This window comes from Myotis daubentonii, chromosome 18, assembly GCF_963259705.1.
Source record: "Myotis daubentonii chromosome 18, mMyoDau2.1, whole genome shotgun sequence".
Taxonomy (NCBI): domain Eukaryota; kingdom Metazoa; phylum Chordata; class Mammalia; order Chiroptera; family Vespertilionidae; genus Myotis; species Myotis daubentonii.
This window is the reverse complement of record NC_081857.1, coordinates 6,654,081-6,674,873: the sequence shown is the minus strand read 5'-3', so window position 1 is coordinate 6,674,873 and position 20,793 is coordinate 6,654,081. Positions and strand designations below refer to the sequence as shown.

At 48.0% G+C, this 20,793-nt stretch overlaps 1 protein-coding gene across 2 annotated transcripts in view; it reads right to left on the bottom strand.

Moving 5' to 3' along the window:
- CADM3 (cell adhesion molecule 3) overlaps nucleotides 1-20,793 on the bottom strand; it is a 31,666-nt gene that overhangs the window by 5,126 nt on the left and 5,747 nt on the right. The window contains exons 2-8 of one of the 2 annotated variants that reach the window (XM_059674844.1): nucleotides 8,468-8,569; nucleotides 6,386-6,526; nucleotides 5,738-5,890; nucleotides 4,880-5,017; nucleotides 4,373-4,543; nucleotides 2,043-2,133; nucleotides 1,532-1,701 (exon numbers count right to left, since the gene is read on the bottom strand). In XM_059674844.1, coding sequence (XP_059530827.1) covers nucleotides 1,532-1,701; nucleotides 2,043-2,133; nucleotides 4,373-4,543; nucleotides 4,880-5,017; nucleotides 5,738-5,890; nucleotides 6,386-6,526; nucleotides 8,468-8,569 — 966 coding nt within the window. The remainder of the gene's footprint in view (nucleotides 1-1,531; nucleotides 1,702-2,042; nucleotides 2,134-4,372; nucleotides 4,544-4,879; nucleotides 5,018-5,737; nucleotides 5,891-6,385; nucleotides 6,527-8,467; nucleotides 8,570-20,793) is intronic. The other variant, XM_059674845.1, reaches the window with a different exon arrangement.

The window sequence follows — 20,793 nt, the reverse complement described above, 5'->3', positions numbered from 1 at the left end:
ACAGGCCCCCGTCTCTCGGTGGAACGGTGGAACGACGTTTAATTTCATTCCAGGCAGGTGGAGTCAATACTGCTAGGCTATTCCTGCAAGAAGGTGCAGTAACTCATTCTACCATCAGGGGTCAGCACTGGAAGCAGTTTAAACAAGACTCACTTTCCAGCACAGGGCACAGAGGACCAGCAAGAGGCCAATCACAGGGCTCAAGATCTTGCTCTGGCTGCCAATCATCATACAGCTTGTCTGCGGAGATGCGGGGGTGGATACCGAACCTCAGTGCCCGCCCTTGCTCCAGGCTTCTGGCCCTGTTTGTTGTGCTGAGCCCGTCCCCACCTGCTGAGGTCTGCCCTGGGGTCAGATCCGCCCCAGCCAGACACTCAGGTCCCTTGTCCCTGGGAGCCCGTCTGTGGGAGAACTGCTGTTTTTCCACCGACTCAGCTTGTCTTGATGCCTCATTGACTCCTTATTATATATTTTCTCTTTCCTACTTTGTCTCCTCAGGCTTGATTAGGCCGGCTTTAATGGATGTTTCACTCAAGGGAGCCTCGATGTTCCCCTGACAATGCATTTCCCTATTCTCAGGAAAGGCTTGTAAGACTTCTTGGCACGACCCCACTCCACTGCTATTGGGTTCTGCAAAAAAATCTCCTGCCTAGCCCGGCCAGCATGGCTCGGTGGTTGAGCATCGACCTATGAACCAGGAGGTCAGGGTTCGATTCCCAGTCAGGGCACAGGCCCGGGTTGCGGGCTCCATCCCCCGTAGGGAGCATGCAGGAGGCAGCCAATCAATGGTTCTCTCTCATCATTGATGTTTCTCTCTCTCTCTCTCTCTCTCTCTCTCTCTTTCTCTCTCTCTCTCTCTTTCTCTCCCTCTCCCTTCCTCTCTGAAATCAATAAAAACATATTTTTTTAAAAAATAATCACCTGCCCCACTCTCCATAAGGGAATTCTGCGTTAGCCCGTCTCTTCTCCTGACCTGGGTTTTAAGGTTGCACCTTTGGTAAGAAGGTCAGAGGAGAAGCAGCACCTAGTTTCTGTAGATGTGGTAATTGGGGAAAGATTCCGACTATTTCTCAACAGAGCACAAACTTATCTCCACGTCTGGCCTTGACCCAGGTCTGCAGGAGATTGCATTCTGTCCCAGTCACAAAGCAAGTCTGAGACTAGCCTGTTGCAAAGGGACAGGCATCGACAGCCGTACGTGAGAGGCCCTGGGGGTAAACACAGGATGACGACTCCTGCTGCCAGGTGAGTGCAGGGGCTGGAGGATGGTGTCCCTTGAGTCATCATTGCTAAACGAAGGCCTAGGAGAGCCCTGCACCCTGTGGGTCTTTCCTTATTGCACGTGTCAGGGTGGATCCGAAGCTGAGTCTTCAAGCCCTCAACCGGGGGGGGGGGGGGGGGGGGGCTGTTGTCCCTTGAGTCCACTCCAAAGCACCATCGGCGGCGCTCTCAGGTGACAGAAAGATGAGCGTGCCTGGTGGACAGAGAAGGGGAGAAGAGGAATGCGGGAGGGGAATGGAGGGGGGCTCACCGTTCACGTTGAGAGTGTAGCGAGCCTTGGAGCTGCCCAGGTTGCTGATGGCCGTGCAGTGGTAGGTGCCGCTGTCGCTCTTGTTGAGGAAAGGGAAGATCAGGGCATTCTCCTGGGTGTTCTTCAGGGGTGGCACGCTGCCTTCCTTCTCCCAGAGGTACTGCTGGGGGCTGTTGAGAGTTCAGAAGAGAACCAGTCAGGGAGTTAAAGGGAAACAGAAATAACGGAGCAGGGAAGTCGGGGGCTATTGGATGAAAGCTCGAGAGGTTATAGGGGCCAGAGACACTGAGCTGCTCAGAGGCAGGGGGAGGGTGACCTCTTGGGGTTCCTTATGGGAACCAGGGAGGGGCCCCTCCCCACTTCTGCTGCTTTGCAGTGGAAGCAGGATGGCTGTTAGTGTCAGGGAAAATGAGAGGCTCGGACAGTACGGAGGCGACGGGAGGACGTTATGTGAAGATGTCCATCTGAGAGTATGGAGTTGTACTGGCGGCCAGGAAATGAGTGCTCTTACACGGGATTGCCTCGCCCCTCGCAGTGCAGCAACAGCTTCTGGCCCTCGCGGGGATGTGGAGGTTCTGGCCGGATCTCCGCCTTTGGTGAGTCTGTGGAGAAGGAGATGGTGTCAATACAAAACTCCCACAGGGTTCAGGAGACCGCCTTGATCTCCAAAGCATCCTGTCACACACCACAGCTCCCACCCCTGATGCCTCGGGAGGCCACGCGGCTGTGAACCGAGGCCTGGCTCTTTGTGAGCAAAGAGCGCTATTGCCATTGAATGTGGGAGGGACTGGTGCTGCCACCTGGTAGAGGTAGGGTGCTGGGGGGTCTGTCCTTGGTGAGGACTCAAGACATGCCTGACAGAGAGCTGGGGAGGCATGCCACCGGTGCATCTGTGCCTCGCACGCTGCCCAGCACATCAATGGAACTTAATGCAAAGTTGTGACAGAACAAATACATTTGCACTTGACTATTGAGCTCACAACCTCTCCATCCTCTCTGTTCTGTAGGGGAACTTAAAGCAGTTGAAGAAAACAAAACATAATTTTTAGCTGTCTGTCCAAACATGAAGTAAGAGCTTTGAAGCAGCAAGCGATGGGGGCATATTTTGGCTGCAAAAAGGGACTGACACAATATAGACGGGCTATGCAAAGGAATGGTGGCATCTGCCACTGACACCAAAGGGCTGCTGAGGAGGCTTGGTCCAGATGGCTGCGGAGAACAGTCCAACCAGACCCTGGCTTAGAAGAACAGGTAAAGAGGCCGAGCTGCCCCTAAGACAGAACCAAACCTAACCAGTTAATGAACGCGTTTCAGTCAAATCAAACAGGACAAAGAGAAGCAGGCCCCGCAGACACCTCCAGCATCGTGCCTGGAGTACAGCATTTGTCGACTGCCCGCTGATCACAGGTGGGCCACCAAGCTCCCTGGAGAGTCCTTGCCAGATGGCCGGGACCTAACAGAAGTCTGTGGGACCCCGACAGGGGAGAGCTTCCTTAGTCCTGGCCTGGGCCCAGGCTCAGAGGAACACGCCCAATGCCAGAACGACCCATCAGAGAAACAAATTACAGCAACATAGAACTCAAGTTTACAAAGCATTTCTTTAGATATTATTTCATTTATCCTCAAGAAAGTTCAGTGGCGTAAGCAGGAGCCACGAAGAGACGACATGCTTTGGTGAAAATAACACAGAAGTAGAGGCACCGCAGCCAGAATCCGGGTCGTCAGCTTCCAAATTGAGAGTCTGCTAAATGGGAAGTGATGCGACCCCAGACCTACCTCATGTTCAAGTTTCAGCAACAAATTTAGCAATTGACTTAAATAGCCCTCAAGTCAGGCCTGTATCTCCCACAAGAAAGAGATTAAGGGTTTTGGAAAAACCCTTAATTATTATTTTGGAAAAACACCCAGCCTTTAGATGAATTAGGAAAAAAATACATTATTTTACAACTCTTCATCTTCCAGCTTTGGACTTTATTTTCCTTCCCCCTTGGTTCCTCCTCTTGGAAAAGCTCTTTTTGAAAATGTTCAAATTTCCTCGAGTGAGGAGGGAAGTTCACTGTCCATCCTCAAGGCAGAGCCCATGGAGGGAGGAGGATCCTGGGAAAGGTTAAGAGTAGTGATGGTGATCGTGGACATGTTGGGTCAGAATCCCAGGAAAAATCAAAGAGCTGTGGTAGATAGAGGAGGACATAGGAAAAGACCTGGGAATAATGATGCCGGAGAGATTGTGTTTCCTACCGCCTGCATTTTCTTGAAACCATCAAAAGCTAGATCAAGAAGAAGCCTCAGTAATCCCCATGTTCATCTTCTCATTTAGCAAGTAAAGAATTGAGCTCAGGGAGGTGTAGCAATTTTCTTAGCATCACATGGCTCATAAGTAGCAGAGAGCAGACTAGAACGCACGTCTTCTGATTCCTGACTTGCTATAGTTAGCACGACAGCTTACATGCTGGTTGCATCATACTGGCCTACTCCAGGGCTTGGCAAGCTTACCCATTGGGTCCAATCCTGCCAGCTACATGGTTTTGTAAATAAAATGTTGTTGGAACACAGCTATGCTTGTTTTTTTGTTTACATATTATCTTTGCTACTTTCCTGCAAAAACAGCAGAGTAGTTGACAGAGAGACCATATGACCCCCAAAGCCTAAAATGTTTGCTGCTGGGGCCTTTACAGAACTAGTTTGCTAACCCTTGGCCTATCCTACCACCTCTTGTCTCATTTTGTTTTCACCTACTCAGTTCTCTGTGCCTATTTCTTCACGTACAGCCACCACCACTTTCCTTTTCCCCACACCCCATCTCATACCTGATTCGTCTTCACCCATAAGCCCATGACATACATAAAACTTCAATGCGTTGAGAGGTGGATCTGTCAGCTCCGTTTAGAGATTCATGGTTCACAGAGCATGTGATGTCGGCCCCGTCATCGTCCTGAGTAACCTGGAATGTCACTGAGCTGCTCACGGTGAAGGTTTTACCATTGGAGTCCTCCTGTATTCGGGTTGGTTCTCCTAGAGTAGCGAAACAGATACACACACACACACACACACACACACACACACACACACACACAGAAACAGAGTGAGCCCTAACACACAGATAGTGTGTGGGCCCCACTGTAGACATACAGATGGTGAGTTTCAACTTTGACAAACTTAGGAAGTTGTGAAATGGATATGTACACACATACACCCATGAGTGTACACAGAATATCTGTCATTCCCGTTTTTTCCTTTTGCATCATGCTTTGTGTGCACACGGACATACAGACACGCACCCCTCCCTCTCTCATCCTCTCTGCCTCCCAGCACACCTCCCCCTGTAACCCCGAGGCAGGAGGGACTTACCATGAAGCTCTTGCCCACCCTTCCGCCAGGTGAGCTGAGCTGCGGGTTTGCTCCCAGAAGACTGGCAGTGTAGGGTGATTGTATCCTTTTCCCGTAACGGTGACTTGTAGCCGGTGATTATGGGCTTCTGTGGGATTCCTACCATGCACAGGGGATGGGCAAGAGGTGAAGGGGAGGCCATGACGTTATTATACTTGGCTCTCCCTGCTGAGATGGCCTCTCTGGGGGAGAGGATACCTCGGTCCTACTGTGGTTTATGATGGGTAGAAAACTAGTTATCTTTCCCTTTGATCTCCTACCTAAGGACCAGGAAGAAAGATCTGGGCGGGGAGGGGGGTGGGGGGTGGGAAAGAGGCATGGTAGTGTGGAGATACACCGCACCTAAGACATGCTATGTGACCTGACAACCCAGAGGACAACGGGGTGGCCACAGAAGCAGTATGAAGCTCAGGGAAACAAAGAAGGGAATTGAAATGTAGGATAAAATATAGGATGAGAGCATGTGAGCAACTGTGGTATTCAACCTGGACATTTAAGCATACACTGCATGCGCCTCCCATATTTCCCTCACATAGTCTCGGGAGGCAGATGGAACAGACCTCAGCATCCTTCTGTTACAGGTTAGGAAGCTCAGGCTCAGAGAGAGTCAGAGACTTGTCCCAGAGCAAACGGTAAGTAGAGGAGAAATTATTATAAGTCAGTGTTCTTTCCATTTTGTTCCATTGCAAAGGGAACGTGGGCTGAACTTTTCCAAAAGGCTCGGAGCCTTGCCTGGCTCTAGACTCCTTTGGGGACCCACCTAGAGAGGTTTGTTTGCACAGAGCATGCGGCAGTGACCCTGGGGTTGGGGAGCCTCACCCAGCACAGTGATGAGGGACTTGGCAGTTCTCACGGGCATCGTGAAGATGGAGCAGGTGTACTCGCCCTCGTCCGCCAGGGCCACGTTGCTGATGCTGATGCTGAGCTCATGGGGTGTGGATTTCACCAGCTGAATCCGATTATCTCGAAGGGCTAGCAGGGAATTGGGAGAGTGGGAGGCGAGGCTTTTACTGGCACCTTTCATGTTTATCTCCCACCCCAGGTCAGCATTTTGGGGGGAAGGGGTATAGTGCGATTTGGGGCAGGGGGAAAACCCTGCTCCCGCATTTCAACAGTCTTTAGGTCATTTTCCTGGGCCACTGGCCACAGTAGCCTCAGATAGACTCAGAAAAGGATGTTGGATCTCGAGGGCTTCCATGTGAGACTCACAGGTCAACACTTAGATTAGGCTCTCTTCCTGCTCCTTTGAGGTGAAGTCCACCCAGGCCCCCTTAAGACCATGAATGGCCCAGGTCAGGGCTGTGATAACGAAGTTTCTCTGAAACCAGCCAGGGAGCCCATGGCTTGTTGTTTCTTCAAATAGCCATACCTTCACCTGTCTCAGCCTCTGGGCTATAGGGACCTTTCCCCTAGGTGCTGCAATCCCCTTCCCCAGCCCACGGTCCCCACAGAGAGAGACAGCTCTACCTCTCTTCTCCCCAAAGTAAAGAGTCTGCTGAGCAGGGTTAGACCACTGCAGGGATGAGTCCTCATGGTCTTTCACTTGACACTTGAGCACCACGGTGCCACCAGCCACCACCGTCTCATCGGATGTCCAGGGCTGACTGTCTGCAGGAGTAGAAGAGGGTTAGTTTCCGGAGCCAGCCCTAGCCCCTCCACCCATTTCTGGGCCAAAGTCTCATTCAGACCAGCCACAGTCCAGGGCTCTGTCTCTTAAGGCATCACGGAGGAAGAACAGGGGGAAGAAACAGAGGTGGTGGCGGGGACCTTATTTCCTTGTTTGGAATGCACAGGACAACAGTTACTTGTTGAATGTTTGCTTAATAAACTGACATGGCCCCACACACTTGGAGGAGTAAAAGCCCCCCAAATCTACCCATGCCACTCCACATGTGTCTTTCCTGATAGAGGTCTACCATTCACCTTTGAAAAGTCTATACATTCACAGATGTATCTGTCAGCCTATGTTTCGCCTTCCTGCCACCACCTGCCTATAGAAGCAAGAACAGGAGAAGCAGTTGTGACTAATAATCCCCAAACTAAAAGCGAACACGTTCACTTACATAAGCGGTAGCTGATACAACTTCAACCCAAACAAACAAAACAGCTTTAAAAAACGGAAACATTTGACACCGACTTTTCAGTTCCTCCAACAATAGCTGCTCCCTTAACATATTTCTTCAGTGTTTGTGCTACCCGCTTCCCAACACACAAACCCATCACCATCCCGGTGTTAGAGGACTAGTTTTCCCTTCGATGTGATGGAAAGATGTTTTCTAATTCCTCTCTCCCTAGTCATGTTAAACACACAAACAAAAAGGACGAATCAGATATCATATGGATGAGCCACTGGAATCCCAAATATGTCTTCTAGTCAGGCGTCAACTGTGAGCCCCTGGGGCTGCCTGACCCTTGCTCCTCCTCCCCACAGCCTTGTCTCTGATTCCCATGATTGACTCCCTCCTCTTCAGGACGGACTCTGTGACCCAATAGCACTGACCTTCACAGACTAAAATAAACACCTCCCAGCTGATTCGGAAACATCTACAGTATTTCTTCTACGGTGCGACATTACTTAGCCAGCGTGACTCTCCTCTGAATAGGAGGCCAAGAAACACAATTCCTAGGTTTCCTAATGGAGTAACTCAGACAATCCCTATGCTCCCCATGGCACCGACCATACCCCTTCCCTGTCTGCTATTCCTTTCTTCCTTGGTCACCACAGCTCCAGCTCCAGCTACCATGAGTGCTCCCTCCAGCTCCAACTACCGAGTTCTCCCGGTAGAGAAGGTGCATGTGCTGAAGTTGCTCTCAGGGCTTCGGGATAGCTGTCTCCACACTGAAGCACAGAGCCTGGCCACTAGTTTCAGGGTTTAGAATCTGAATTAGAACGGAAAGGGATCTTAGGGATCATGGAATCCAATTCCCTCATTTTACATGTAGACAATGAGACAATGGAGGTGCTGTGAGGGCCTAAGCTCATTCTACTTATCAATGATTCCAGTTAGGACTAGAACTTCGTTCTTCTGAACACTCAATGCAGTTGCTTATGTCATTGGAATGCCCCTCAAGTAATCATCTAATTAGAATTAAAACTATGACTATGAGATTAATGACCCATAGGTGGAGCTGGCTGGGTAAATTTGGGAGTGGTATATTCCTTAACTATCTCAATGAAAGATTTGGGAAGCCTTTCATTTACTGCTAGCTATATATCAATTTTTGACTAGCAATTCCATTGTCCCTGGTTCCTTATGAAAATTTCTACGTTGACTATGTCTTCCAGACCTTTTTATTCTGAGCAATACACTCCTCCTGAAATCATTCCACTTTTCAGAAAAAAAGTGTCGGGGACACAGAGGTCTCTGTACTATAAAGGAAGAAGGAGCAGGTGCTAGAGATAGAGATGTTGGTGTAGAACTAAGAACTACAATGTCAGATGGGAAGTCGAGGAGGAGAACACAGGGTGAAGGCCACATGAGTGGGAGGTGATATGAGGATGGCTGCGGGCACCGAGAGACACTGAGATGAGGAGGCCTGGATTCTCACCTTGACTGACCAGCATGTCAGGCGTGCTCCAGAGTGTGGAGCGGATGGCCTCGTCGAGTGGAGCCAGAGTTCCCAGCTCCAAATCCTGCTCCTGCCAGTAGCCTGGGGAGAGAATCTCCATCAAGGATGAGCCCTGCATATGCGCTGCTGTAGTGTGGGATCTATACTTTCATTGGTGGAGGTGGGGGAGAGCTAGGCCCCTGTGCAAAGGAGGTCCACCAGATTGCCCAAGAAAAGGCGGGGTTCTCACAAAAAGGCGACATTAACTAAAGTACTGGAAAAGGAAGCAACTCTTCCTCCCACGGGTGAATTAAAGGAGGATGCTAAATGTTGCCAGTCAACCAGCTCATGTTAGCGCCAAAAGTGCTCCTAGAGGCCACTGGTCCAGTTCTCCCACTTGGCAGCGTGTAAAGGTTAAATGTGACATGGTGGAGGTCACTACAGCGACAATTAAAGGTAACCCAAGACTTCTCATTCCTCATCCAGGATTCTCTCGGCTTTACTCTATTATCTACCGAAATAATGAGAGGTTTAATAATTAGAAAATACTTTCCCATTAATCCTTTTAAAAGGCCTGTAAAAGCAGCACTCTGGCATGACTACTACTACTTGCAGAGTGGAAACAGAATGAAGTGACTTGCCCAAGGTCATATAAATAGAAAACAAAGACCAGAAATGAATGCCCGATCCAAATCCAAAGTTCTATTTGTCTCCGTTAAGACCCTAGCTCTACAGACAGACACCACAGTGAGGGCAGAAGGTGCCCACCACCTTCCCAGAGGCTCACCTTCCTACTGGGGGCTCCAATTCTCAAGTTGGCCTCCTTCCTCCTCAGTCCAATTGCCCACTTACATCACTGACTCTGCTCACTCCTCAGGCGCAACAAATCCCTCTCTTCCTAGCAAGCAGCCCATGAACCATTCTGTGACTACATTGTGCCAAAGGCCTATTCCCCCAAGCCAACCTGAAGGGGCAGAGGGACAAAGAAACAAGGGGATCTTTTCCGTCTCCCGCCATAAGCCCAGAAGTAGCCAATCACGCGCGCAAGATTCAGTGAGGTCATCGGCTGCTGAGCAGAGTTCTGAGCTGCTGCTTGTCCAGACCCGGAGTTCCGGCACAACTTCAGTTGGGGCAGCCTGCTCGTTAGAGACCTTGGGGAGGGTGGGTGGGAGAGGAAAGGGCGAGAGGAGGAGAAGGGGGAGCTGGGACCTAGGGGATGCGTAGGGGAGGTGTGGGGAGGGGCAGAATGGCAGGGGTGTGAGACTAAAAAGAGAAGTGGCACAGGGGCTTAGGGTCCTTGCAGAAGAAAGGGGAGAGAGAACTGATGAATCAGAAGGGAAGGTGGGGGGAAGGGAAAGGAGATAGGGAGAGAGGGGGGAAGATGGAGGAGTTAAAGAGATTTTTGGCGTTTGGAGGGGGGCTCGAAGAGATAGTTTCAGGGGTTCGCAGGCCTTCATGGAGGCACCCCCTCTCCAGAGTGTCTCATAGACATGCTCTCAGAGATTTAGAAATTACTCTGTTGTCAAACAGAAGTGTTAATGCGCAAATGAGAGGGGGAGTAAAGCAGAGAAAACAGAAAATCTGTTACAGGTAGAGAGAAGCAGGCAGAAAGGGGGCAGGGCACGTGTGGATGGAGAAAGGCAGCGAAGATGAGGACCAGAGAAAGAAAGGTGGCCTGGAGAGGGAGGACCAGGGGTCTCCCACCCAGCAGGGACCCTCCCTGGTGCCCGGACCTCACCCTGCTGCCTTCTGTGGACATCAAGGAAGGAGGCAGCCTGAGGCTGGTGAGTGTTTCGTCTTATTTTTCAGTGGTTTGTGTGTTTGTGGGTGTGCTGCTTCCACACACAGCAGGAAGCCAAATGGTGGTGCTAAAACTTGGGGTGGTGGAGGGAAAGGAGGCTCCAGGGAGGATCAGTGCTCAGCCCACGGTATTAGAACCAAGTGCACAGAATAAGCACTGAGTAGGCCTTTGCTCAAATGAACAGAGGAAATAGCCCGGCATAGGGCTTGCAGTTTGCAGAGTGGATTTCCAACCATGAATTCACTGAATGTCAAAACAACCTTGAAAGATAAGCAACTAGACATAATCGCTTTTTAGAGACGAGGTTTAAAGAGGTTCAGGGACTCACCTGAAAGCGTACACATAACAACTCTCAAGGACCCTCCTCCTCTCTCCGCTGGTGCTCTCAGAGCTTTTCAACAGCTCCTTTCCCTTACAGCATTTCGGCCATTGTATTGCAATTTACTTGTTTAATTCTCCGTCTTCTCATTTAAGCCTCGAGTTGCTGGAGAGCAGGGGGCTTACCTTATTCATGTCTGTGTCTTTGAAATTTAGCTCATAGTGGGCTCTGGTATATTTAATTGGTCTGGTCATGCATTCTGTCGCAGCTGGCACTGTGCTATGCCTATGCCTAATCAGGCAGAGTGGGTATTCTGCCCCACAGCATGGATTTAGTCTTTACTCTCCTGCTCCTTTTTTTCCCTGTATTCTCATTTCTGTTCTCCCTGCTTCCCTTCCTTCCCTCCTCCTGCATTTGCTGGCTTTTTTTTTTTTTTTTTTTTTTTTTTTGCATAGGATGAATAAATGAAATGGTGATTGGGTCATTCAAACTTAACTAAATTGTTCAGGTGATGGGACTGATAACTAAACAAATGATCTCCAATAAACGGCATATTTGTAATATGCTTGATATATTGTCCCTATATGCGAACAGGGAACTCTGGTTTGTAGTGTTTTAAAGAAATTGCTTAAGAGGTAGACGTTTTATTTCTGCACCTGGGGTGACAGTTCTTCCTCTCATTTTGCGAAATACTTAAGTTTTCTTTCTCTTTGTGTAAAATTGTACACCTGTAATGATAACATTATGAATGGCCACTCCGTGGGAGCAGATGAGTAATTATGATTCTATCAACAGGATAAGTAGAAGAAATTATTCCCTGGGTTGTGAAAGGCTAGTGCCTCCTTTGAATTTAGATCGTGCCAATTATTTACGACATCAACACAAGTCCATCCATAGAGTCAAGACTGGAAAGGAAAACTTGAGAGGGTTCTGAAAGGGCCATGTGGACTTTGGAGTGGAAACAGTGAAAATTCTTCTCAGGCAGGGGCTTTGGAAGGAATGAAGAGATTGAAACCACAGGACCCTCTCGTAGAAAAATAGGTGGTCATATTGATCATACCGTGTCCCTGCTCAGGACCCTTCACTAACTTCTCTTACTCCCCCCATTGTCCACAGATCACATCTAGATTTGTTAGCCTCGCCTTTCAGATCCTGTACAGGCTGAGGCCAATGTGCCTCTCAGCTGTGTATTTCCTTTGCTTCACTCACCCATATCCCAGACATATGACTCTATTTGGAATCCTTTTTGTAACCGCTTTGCTTTCTCGCATACACCCCCATTCCCACAATAAGTGTTGATAATGTCCTTCACCCGTCTTCACACATCTAAGCACTATTCATCCTTGAAGCCTATTTTCCGTGGCATCACTTTCAAAACGTCTCCCCTGATTGTCCCCGGTGAAAATAATTTCTCATTTCTCTGAGTAACAACACTTTATCTGCCTCCCTTAAATTATGCATCACTCTACTTTGTACTGCATGTTTGGGTTCCCTCCAAAATTATACAGATCATGCAGGTAGGGTTGATATCTGATTCATTTTTGCATCCAGTATTGGATCTAATACAGCATGTTACACATAGAGGGGGCTTGAAAATATGTACTTAATAAATGAAACAGAGAGGCTGAGTGCGCATTTTCTCCTGTGAGAACTAGGTTCAACATCTGCCAGGGAAGAGGCAATAGCAAACACAACAGGGTAAACACAAACAGGCCCTCCAGGAGGGTCGCCCATCCAGAGGTGAAGTTCTGGACGTGTACAAGGCGGTGGGGATCAATATTCATCGGTCACCCTCTGTGTCTCAAGATCCAGGTTAGTTGTTCTATATGCATTACTCCAGGATGACCCATTTAGTTGGTATTCTACACGTTAAGGATGAGTTAACTAGGACTCAGAGACTAACTAGGGCTAAGAGAAGCTAAGTAGCTCATCTAGATGATGGATTCAAAAGTGTTGAGATGGGACAGGCTTTAAACTTAGATCTGTCTGACCATGAAGCCCCGGCTTTCTGCACATCTTCATGACACTGCCTTCCTTCACAGACACGCCTTTGTATCTGTGGTTGTGGGGCAAGGGTCACAGGGGGAAGACGGTTGGCCAAGGGTGGCTCGCCCAAAGAGTACTCACACCCTTACTTGCAATGTGATTAAAAAAACAACAGGGTAGCAAGATGGAAATGAGTGTTTGTGGTGATGGTGGTACCATCTGTACCCACTGGTTGTATTTTTTATTGGATTTCTTAATGTATCTTCATCTATACTTTGGGGGCTATTTCGTGCACCCTTAAGAGCCTTACAATATGGGACTCTTCAGTTATCAAAGCTACGGATGTGTCCAGTTAAAACTATGGCCCCATGTTTTCATAGCACTCTAACACCTATGCTAAAAACTAACGTTATCTTCCTGTTGGCCCTCAGTTGCCTCGGAGGTTCCGAATTCTTGGTTTATTTTCCCATGGGTTCAAGTATCTTTAGGATTCCCACCATTTTAAAGGACAACATGGCCCTGATTGATTGTTCACATTAAAAGGAGCAGAGGTTGAATTGGAAACTTACTAATGTGCCTCCTTAAAGCATACGCTGGCACCTGTGGTTGAGGTTTTCACCTTGCACATAGTAAGTGCTCAATAAATGTTTATTGAATAAGTAAATAAGTGACTCCAATAACTAAAAGTGTATTATCTCTTCGATTTAGATGATGCTAGCAGGGAAGGCTCTGTGCCAGTATAATCCCTGATTGCTTGGATTTTATATCTTCCTTGCCCTGTCTGTTTTGGGAATCTAAGGTATATTGGCCTGAGGGTCAGTGTGCACAGGTGCACATTTAGGATGGTGGGACAAGGGGGCAGGACTCTCCCACATAACTGTTGCTGTCCTTGACACTGCTTGGGTCCAGACCCCCACTTCACAGACCAGAGAAAATCAGCTCCCTGAGTAAGAGTTGATGATGGTGATGGTGATGATGAGTCAGCATTTCTCTAACCGCAGAGTTAAAAATAATCTTCATCTCAGCCTACTTATTTCTCATGACTACTGTGACAGGTGGGTGGAGGAGTGTTATCTCCAAGGGAAAAATACGTTGCGAGCTGTGGCCCAGAATACTAAGGAACACATTTTTATTTTTTTTAGTATATTTTTATTGATTTCAGAGAAGGGAGAGCGAGAGCGAGAGCAAGAGAGAGAGAGAAACATCAATGATGAGAGAGAATCATTGATCGGCTGCCTCCTGCATGCTCCCTACTGGAGATCGAGCCTGCAATCCAGACATGTGCCCTTGACCTGAATCAGGCTGATGTTCTATCCATTGAGCCAAACAGGCTAGGGCAGGGGAGGCACTTTTCGAAAGGCTTACCCACTCCCATGCTGGGGCCCCTGGCCAGGTGATTTCACTCTAATTCTTCCCTGACCTCAGACACATAGTAAAATCTTGTGCCACACACTACAGAGAACAGCCATGGCAAAATCAGAATTAGAGCTTAGCCTTGGAGCTTTATGCCCAGAGCCAATCCCAGCTGAGTCCTGATTTAGGCAAAAACTCCAAGATTTGGGAAGTCACTTTGACTTGAGAGACTTCAGAGCACAATACCCTGATCAAAAAAAAAAGAACTCCCCTTAACTCTCCAGTTGCCCTCGAACTGGCATAAACCACACTACTCCTATGAAGTCATGGTGCAATTTCTTAGTATAAGATTTGGAGAGACTGAGAGATAAAATATTTCTTATTTTCTGCCCTCCATTCCTTTCAAACTCTGTCTGCCCTTCCTTAAATTCCCAGCTCCCTGATATTCCCAGCATTACAGTGCAATCAAACAAAAGCTGGGGCCACAGAGGTGGGAGTCACGCTGTCATCTGAGATTATCTGTGGCTTCAGGTATTGTCTGTGCATTTTCCTTCTCTTTCTGCTGTTCCTCGGGGACAGGGCTGTGTGATCCCCTAAAGGATCTCCTTGCTTAGCTCGGATATGCTCCAGGTCACATTTCCTTCAGAACTTCAGCGCTCAGTCACGCTTCAGCGGCCGGCCAGCCGGCCTGCCTCCCGGAGCGAGGCCTGCTCTCCAGCTCGCTGCCCCCTCCACCCTCTCTCTGGCTGGACTGCTGAGCTCTTGCTCCTCCTGGTTCCCTCCCTCCATTGTTCTCCCCGGAGCTGTCTGGTTTTTCGGCAGTCTTGTTTACCTACTTTCCTTCTGGCTCCCAGCAGCCTCTTGGGCCTAAAGTCGCCACTCTCGGCCGTACTTTATTCTCCCAGGAGGCTTACAGGATGTCAGTGAAAACAGGTGGGAATAGAAGCTTCACTCTAAGAAGACCCTCACCTGCTGCTTCGCCCTGCAGCTTGGAAAAGCATGGGCAAGAAAGCCAGGATTTACATAACCTGCACTGTTAGATGATCCAGGATTTAGGTTCCACGGGGGCTGATAGAGACTCAAACAGGCGTATTGTTGGGCATTGGCAGACACCTTTTGGTTCCATCCTAAGCAGGTTGCTGCAAATGAAAGGCTTTGTCTCCTAGGCCTGGAATGCTGTGTGGCTAAGCTTTTCCAGGCCGGATGAGAGAAGGGAACTTTGCAGGTAGCTAGCTAGCTTGCCTGTGGTGGGCCTGAGGGTGGAGTTAAAACAAAAAGCTCATCTAGGTGTTAACCCCCTTTTTCACTGAAAACACACACAAAAAAAACCCCCAAAATCCACCAACAACAAACAATAACCCAGTTATTCCAACTTTAATATGTCATGAATATTCCTTATATTTCCTAAAACCCTGCAATCAGTTTGCATGTCTGGTCATTTTCTACAACCCCTAATGGCCAGATGTGGTTACTTTTTTTTTTTTTAATATATTTTATTGATTTTTTACAGAGAGGAAGGGAGAGAGATAGAGAGTCAGAAACATCGATGAGAGAGAAACATCGATCAGCCGCCTCCTGCACACCCCCCACTGGGGATGTGCCCGCAACCCAGGTACATGCCCCTGACCGGAATCGAACCTGGGACCCTTCAGTCCGCAGGCCGACGCTCTATCCACTGAGCCAAACCGGTTTCGGCGAGATGTGGTTACTTTTAAGATTTTTTTTATTCTACCAGACAGGATGGAACTGATATCCTTTTAAATCCCCGTTACCAAAGTTCAGTAATTCCTCACCTTTCTGTTACACTTAATTCTTCCCAAAGTATTTTCCCTTCTGTGACTCTCAGAAGCATAAACTTTTAGAGCTGACCAGAATCCTAAGTAGCATCTAGTGCAACCTTCTTATTTATTTATTTTTTTAATTGGTTCTAAAGAGAAGAAGGGAAGGAAGTGAGTGGGTAGACACGCACACGTGCGCGCGCGTGCACACACACACACACACAGAGAAAGAGAGAGAGAGAGAGAGAGAGAGAGAGAGAGAGAGAGGTGTGAGAGAAACTCCAATTGCTGCCTCCCTCACGTGGGCTGGAACCCACAACCTGGGTACGTGTCCTGCCTGAGAATCAAACCCATAATCTCTTGGTGTGTAGAAAGATGCACCAACCAACTGAGCCACACCAGCCAGAGCAGCCCTCTTATTTTAAAGATGAAGAACTCAGGCTCAGAGGGGCTTAGGAACTTGAGCTCAGTAACACAGGCAGCAGGTGGGAGCTGTGGTTATAGCCTGGCCTCCTGAACTCATTGCCATTTGAAAGCAGGTCTTCGCACCAGCTAATTCAAAGGTTACGTTTCCATTTAGTGTAATTTCACTTCCAGTGACATCCACCTCCCTATGTATTGTTGTGAGAAACCCCAGGACCTTTGCCCTCAAGGAAATTAAACTAAATGCCGGGCAGGTTAGAGAAGTTGCAGTGAGCTATGGATGTAACCCCTGAAGATGCACAGAATCGCATCTTCACAAATTCCAGGACCTGACCAGCACATCTCAGTTCTCACAAAAGATGAGGCCAAGGGGCCGAAGCCACTTCCTGCCCTTAGGAGTTAAAAAGGACAGGCTGTGTGTGTGTGTGTGTGTGTGTGTGTGTGTGTGTCCTGGCATCGGCATGGTGCAGAGCTGGAGGAATGCTAGCCTGATTGTGAAATGGGAGACGGAGACTAGAAGAGATTTTTCAGAGACTAGAAGAGATTTAAAGAAAAAAAAAAAAGCAGAAGAGCATATCTTATCCTTGAGCTAGAGAGAGGAGGAAAAGCTGGAGGCAGGCTGGGCTTGCAGCAAGCTGAGGCCCTGAGAAGCTCCGTTAAGATGCCTGGGAGCAGAGACTGGGAAGTGGGTGGCACAGGAGGAGTGGGGACAGCTGTTGCTATGATTTGATAGTGAGTCAGTGTTCTACATGCATTAGTGCTGGGAGGGAGCCCGGGGCTTGCCCCCAACAAAAACAAGCTCCTCTGCGGCCAATACTGTGCTGCAGCAAAGACTGCAGTTAGGAAACAGAAAGGAAGGGGGCTCTGTTCCCAAGGAGCCTCTTCCTGGCCTCAGCGCCTTGCTCCTGGCACTGAGCGCCTAAGGCTAGCAGGGGAGACAAGACAGAGGAAAGGGAGGGCTCAGGACTGGATGGGTCCTGTGCAGGGGGGTCCGATTCTAATCAGGTGTTTCCCAGGTGAGCTCCTAAGGCCGGCCTTGCAGTCACTCAGCCCTGAGAGGTTTCTGGAGTGTCCATGGCCCCATTTCCTCATTTCCTTCCCAACGTGCTCACACACTCAGAAATCAGGACCAGAACGACCTGGGATTTGCATTCTAACACAATGGAGTCAGGAGGCCAGACTTCATCTGAACTTGGAGATGCCCCTTGAACCAACTGCAGGCACTTATAACCTTCCGCTAAATGTATCTTGCTGGTTTCATATGGATGTAGTAAAACTGGGGGGAAATCCTCACCTCCCGCATCTTAGGAAGTACTTGGAAAGGACACATAACAGCATCACTTTTATGCAGAGTTCAGTTTAGCGGTGGGAAATTTGGGGCTGCAAAAGGGCACGCAAGCCCAGAGGCATGGGGAGAAGGAAAGGATGGACGGATCCCCTGAGGGTGAGAGGTCTCTGTTCAGGCTCCAGAGGCTGCACCAACCCTCCGAAGGGATGTTTGAGTGCATGGGTGAATCCCCTCTTTCAGCAGGCTGTCTTCTCAGCCTGATGACCTGGGGCGGTAGGTTACTATGCTGTGAAAAAGTTTAATTTGTTAGAAGTCAGGCAAGAAAGCATCTATCTCTGCTGGTTCTGATTTTACTGACTTGTTTTCATGGTTTCCCTTCCCTGGGCGATCTGTCAGGGTGTGGATGCCAGGTTCAGGGCAGTGGCTAGAACGTTACATGGAAAATGATGTGTTCCATGCTCCACGCCCACACGACTCGGGTTCCCCTCTTCTCCCGATCCTATCCAAGATTCAGTCTACTCCCCTCACTTTTTTTCACTTAAAAAATGTGTCTTTTTCAGAGGGGAACACATTGTTCAATCAGCCTTACTTTGTGCCTTCCTGGGAATTTAACTCTTCTGTGAAACAGAAACATTCTCCTAAATCTGCAGACTTCACAGTCCCCGGAGTGGCCAATAGCACTGACGTCCTCTTCCTCTCTCGTCCTAAACCTTCACTGGGTGTCTCTTTTCCAATGTGGGGATATACTCATTTTTGTGCCCAGGTGCATATATATTCCAACTTGATTATGTTCTTTTTTCCCTTCAATATGTGTCCCTCAACATACATGGCACACTACAAATTTCACTATTCATATATGTTTTCATTTTTTTTCCAGACATAAGCACACAGCTTTTCTTATGACCCAGATACAGAGCCATTTTCACAAGCCCATTAATAACCAGAACCTCTTATTTCCAGAAAACCATATGGCTTCAATGCAGATCTTCTCCCCAAAGCAGAATCTAGGCTCTCTTTTCTGCTCACACTCCCCAGGAGAGGGCCAGATCCTCTCCTCCCCGGGGCTGAGGCTCAGTCCATCTGTTACTGACATTGGACTCCAGGGCTTGGAAACCAGAAGAGCGTTGGCATTAAGCAGCCATTGAGGATAAATGAGAATGTGTGAGCCCATGGGCTTTGTGATGGGGCTTTTTATATTTGTCTGATATTACAGGATAGAAATTGGGGGAGGAAACATATGTGTTTGGGAAGATTTCATCTTTAAGAACTAGAGTGAGAACTGGTAGGAACGGGTAAGTACAGTTGTCCCACTGTCATTTTTGCATTTTCTGAGGAACAGATGATAGATGATTAGGAGCAGATGGTATAACTGGCCCCGCATTTTATAATAATAAAAGAGCTTGGCCCGTGGCTCTTCAAAGGCTGACCTAGGCTATACTAAGTCTCAAGTTACTTGTCATCAATGTATTTATTAGAGCCTTGCTGGGTTTCCAAGAAGTACCAGGCATTTAAGCCAGAGCCTCAAATAAACCAGTTTACCTCTGTAGCTTTTTACCCCACCTGAGCCTTTGGCTCGAATTCTAGAATCAGAATAGAAGCAGAGAGCCAGGGCACAGAAGAAAAAGAAATGTATGAAGCAAGAACCTGCTTATTCCCAATGAAATCTGGCATTGGAAGTACTAGTTTTCATTCTGCCTTGCCAATAACTGGGACTAGATGAAAGAAGTGGAGAGCTAAGTCATGGTTAACTTGGACATGACCGGCTGAGACACCAGCCTTCATTTCTTTTTTTCTCCCCTAAGGCAAGGTGATGCATCTGACTGTTCTGACCCTGAACTGGAAGTAAATGAACTAAAGGTGCTTATGATTATTAATCAATACACAATTAGTGTAGGTCTAGCTGGGGTAAGGAAAAAAAATCCTTAGAGAAGACCTCTAGGAGAAAGATGGAGAGATGAGAGGGTTAAATAATCCCAGAGGTAAGAGTTCACATAGAACTGTAGTCGGCAAACAGCAGCTCGTGAGCCACATGTGGCTCTTTGGTCCCTTGAGTGTGGCTCTTCCACAAAATACCACGTGCGGATGCGCACGTACAGTGCGATTTAAACTTTGTGGCCCATGCGCAGGTGTCGGTATTTTGTGGAAGAGCCAGTATTTTGTGGAAGAGCCACACTCAAGGGACCAAAGAGCCGCGTGTGGCTGCCGAGCCACGGTTTGCCGAGCCGCCATTTGCCGACCACTGACATAGAATGACACAGATGTTGAACAAAATGTTGGAACCTCTGCACTAGAATCCTTTCTGAAACATGTCTGCTATGCGTGATAATAGGGGCACAGGGAGATGAGTAGATGGAAGATACTCCAGCTGTTACTGTAACCCTAACTCTGTCTTCCTAAAGGCTTGCTCATAGAGATAAATCACTTCTATTACCTGTCCTTGAAGAATGAAGTTTCTCCTTGTTTCAAATGAGGAAATGTAAGAGGGGTCCCTGAAATTCATTCTGGAAGCCTGATTCCCAAACTAGACTCTGCTGTAAGTCATTCTTTGGTGTTAACTTTTATATGAAATATTATGCAGACATTGATACAGGGAAGTAAGCACTTAGAAGGAGAGAAGCTGGTGCAATTCTCCTGTGATGGGAGCAACTAGCTGCCTAGTCCCAGACTGGCAGGGGCTGAGCATTCTCGGCTCCTTGCCACCCTTGATGTCATCCACTTATTGGCAGATACCCTGAGAGAGTAGCAGAATCCAGTTTAAAGATGCATCTCCTGAGATTTGGCCAAGCACTTGGACTCTGGATGGATGGGATGGTTAATGTATTTGAGGCCCATTTAGTTCTGTACAAGATGGTTGTAATAAGAGGGGGCATGAGTCAGGGTTTTGATATTTGTTTCCTGTGCCTCTCATATGCTGAGTCCCTCCAGGATCTATTCTGATAACCCATCACTGTGGGTTGTCTTTGCTTTTACTTCTAAGTTTGAGAGAAAAGGAAAGAGACGCTCCTTGACAGGATAGCTAGCATTGGCCATCAAGCTGAAGTGGTTTTAAGAGGTTTGTGCTTATAAACTAAGTAAGACTCATTTTGCATTCCCCATTTATAGTGTATGTGTGGTTATTGTACATGAGCAATCCTGTCTCGATCTAAAACATGACTATTTGTAGTTCTGTTTTTCATATATGAGTCCATAGATGACAAAACATCCAGTTCTTTTAGGCCCTTTGATGTCACTCTCTAGGCTCTAATCCCCTGAACATTTCAAACAACAATTCTTTTCAACCTCAGAATTGCTTGTCTTTTCTGTCCCCTCCTACAGTTGGCTAGATGGTTGTGAGGACTCTCCACATATATAGCTCAAGGTTTTGTTCCCCTTTTCCTG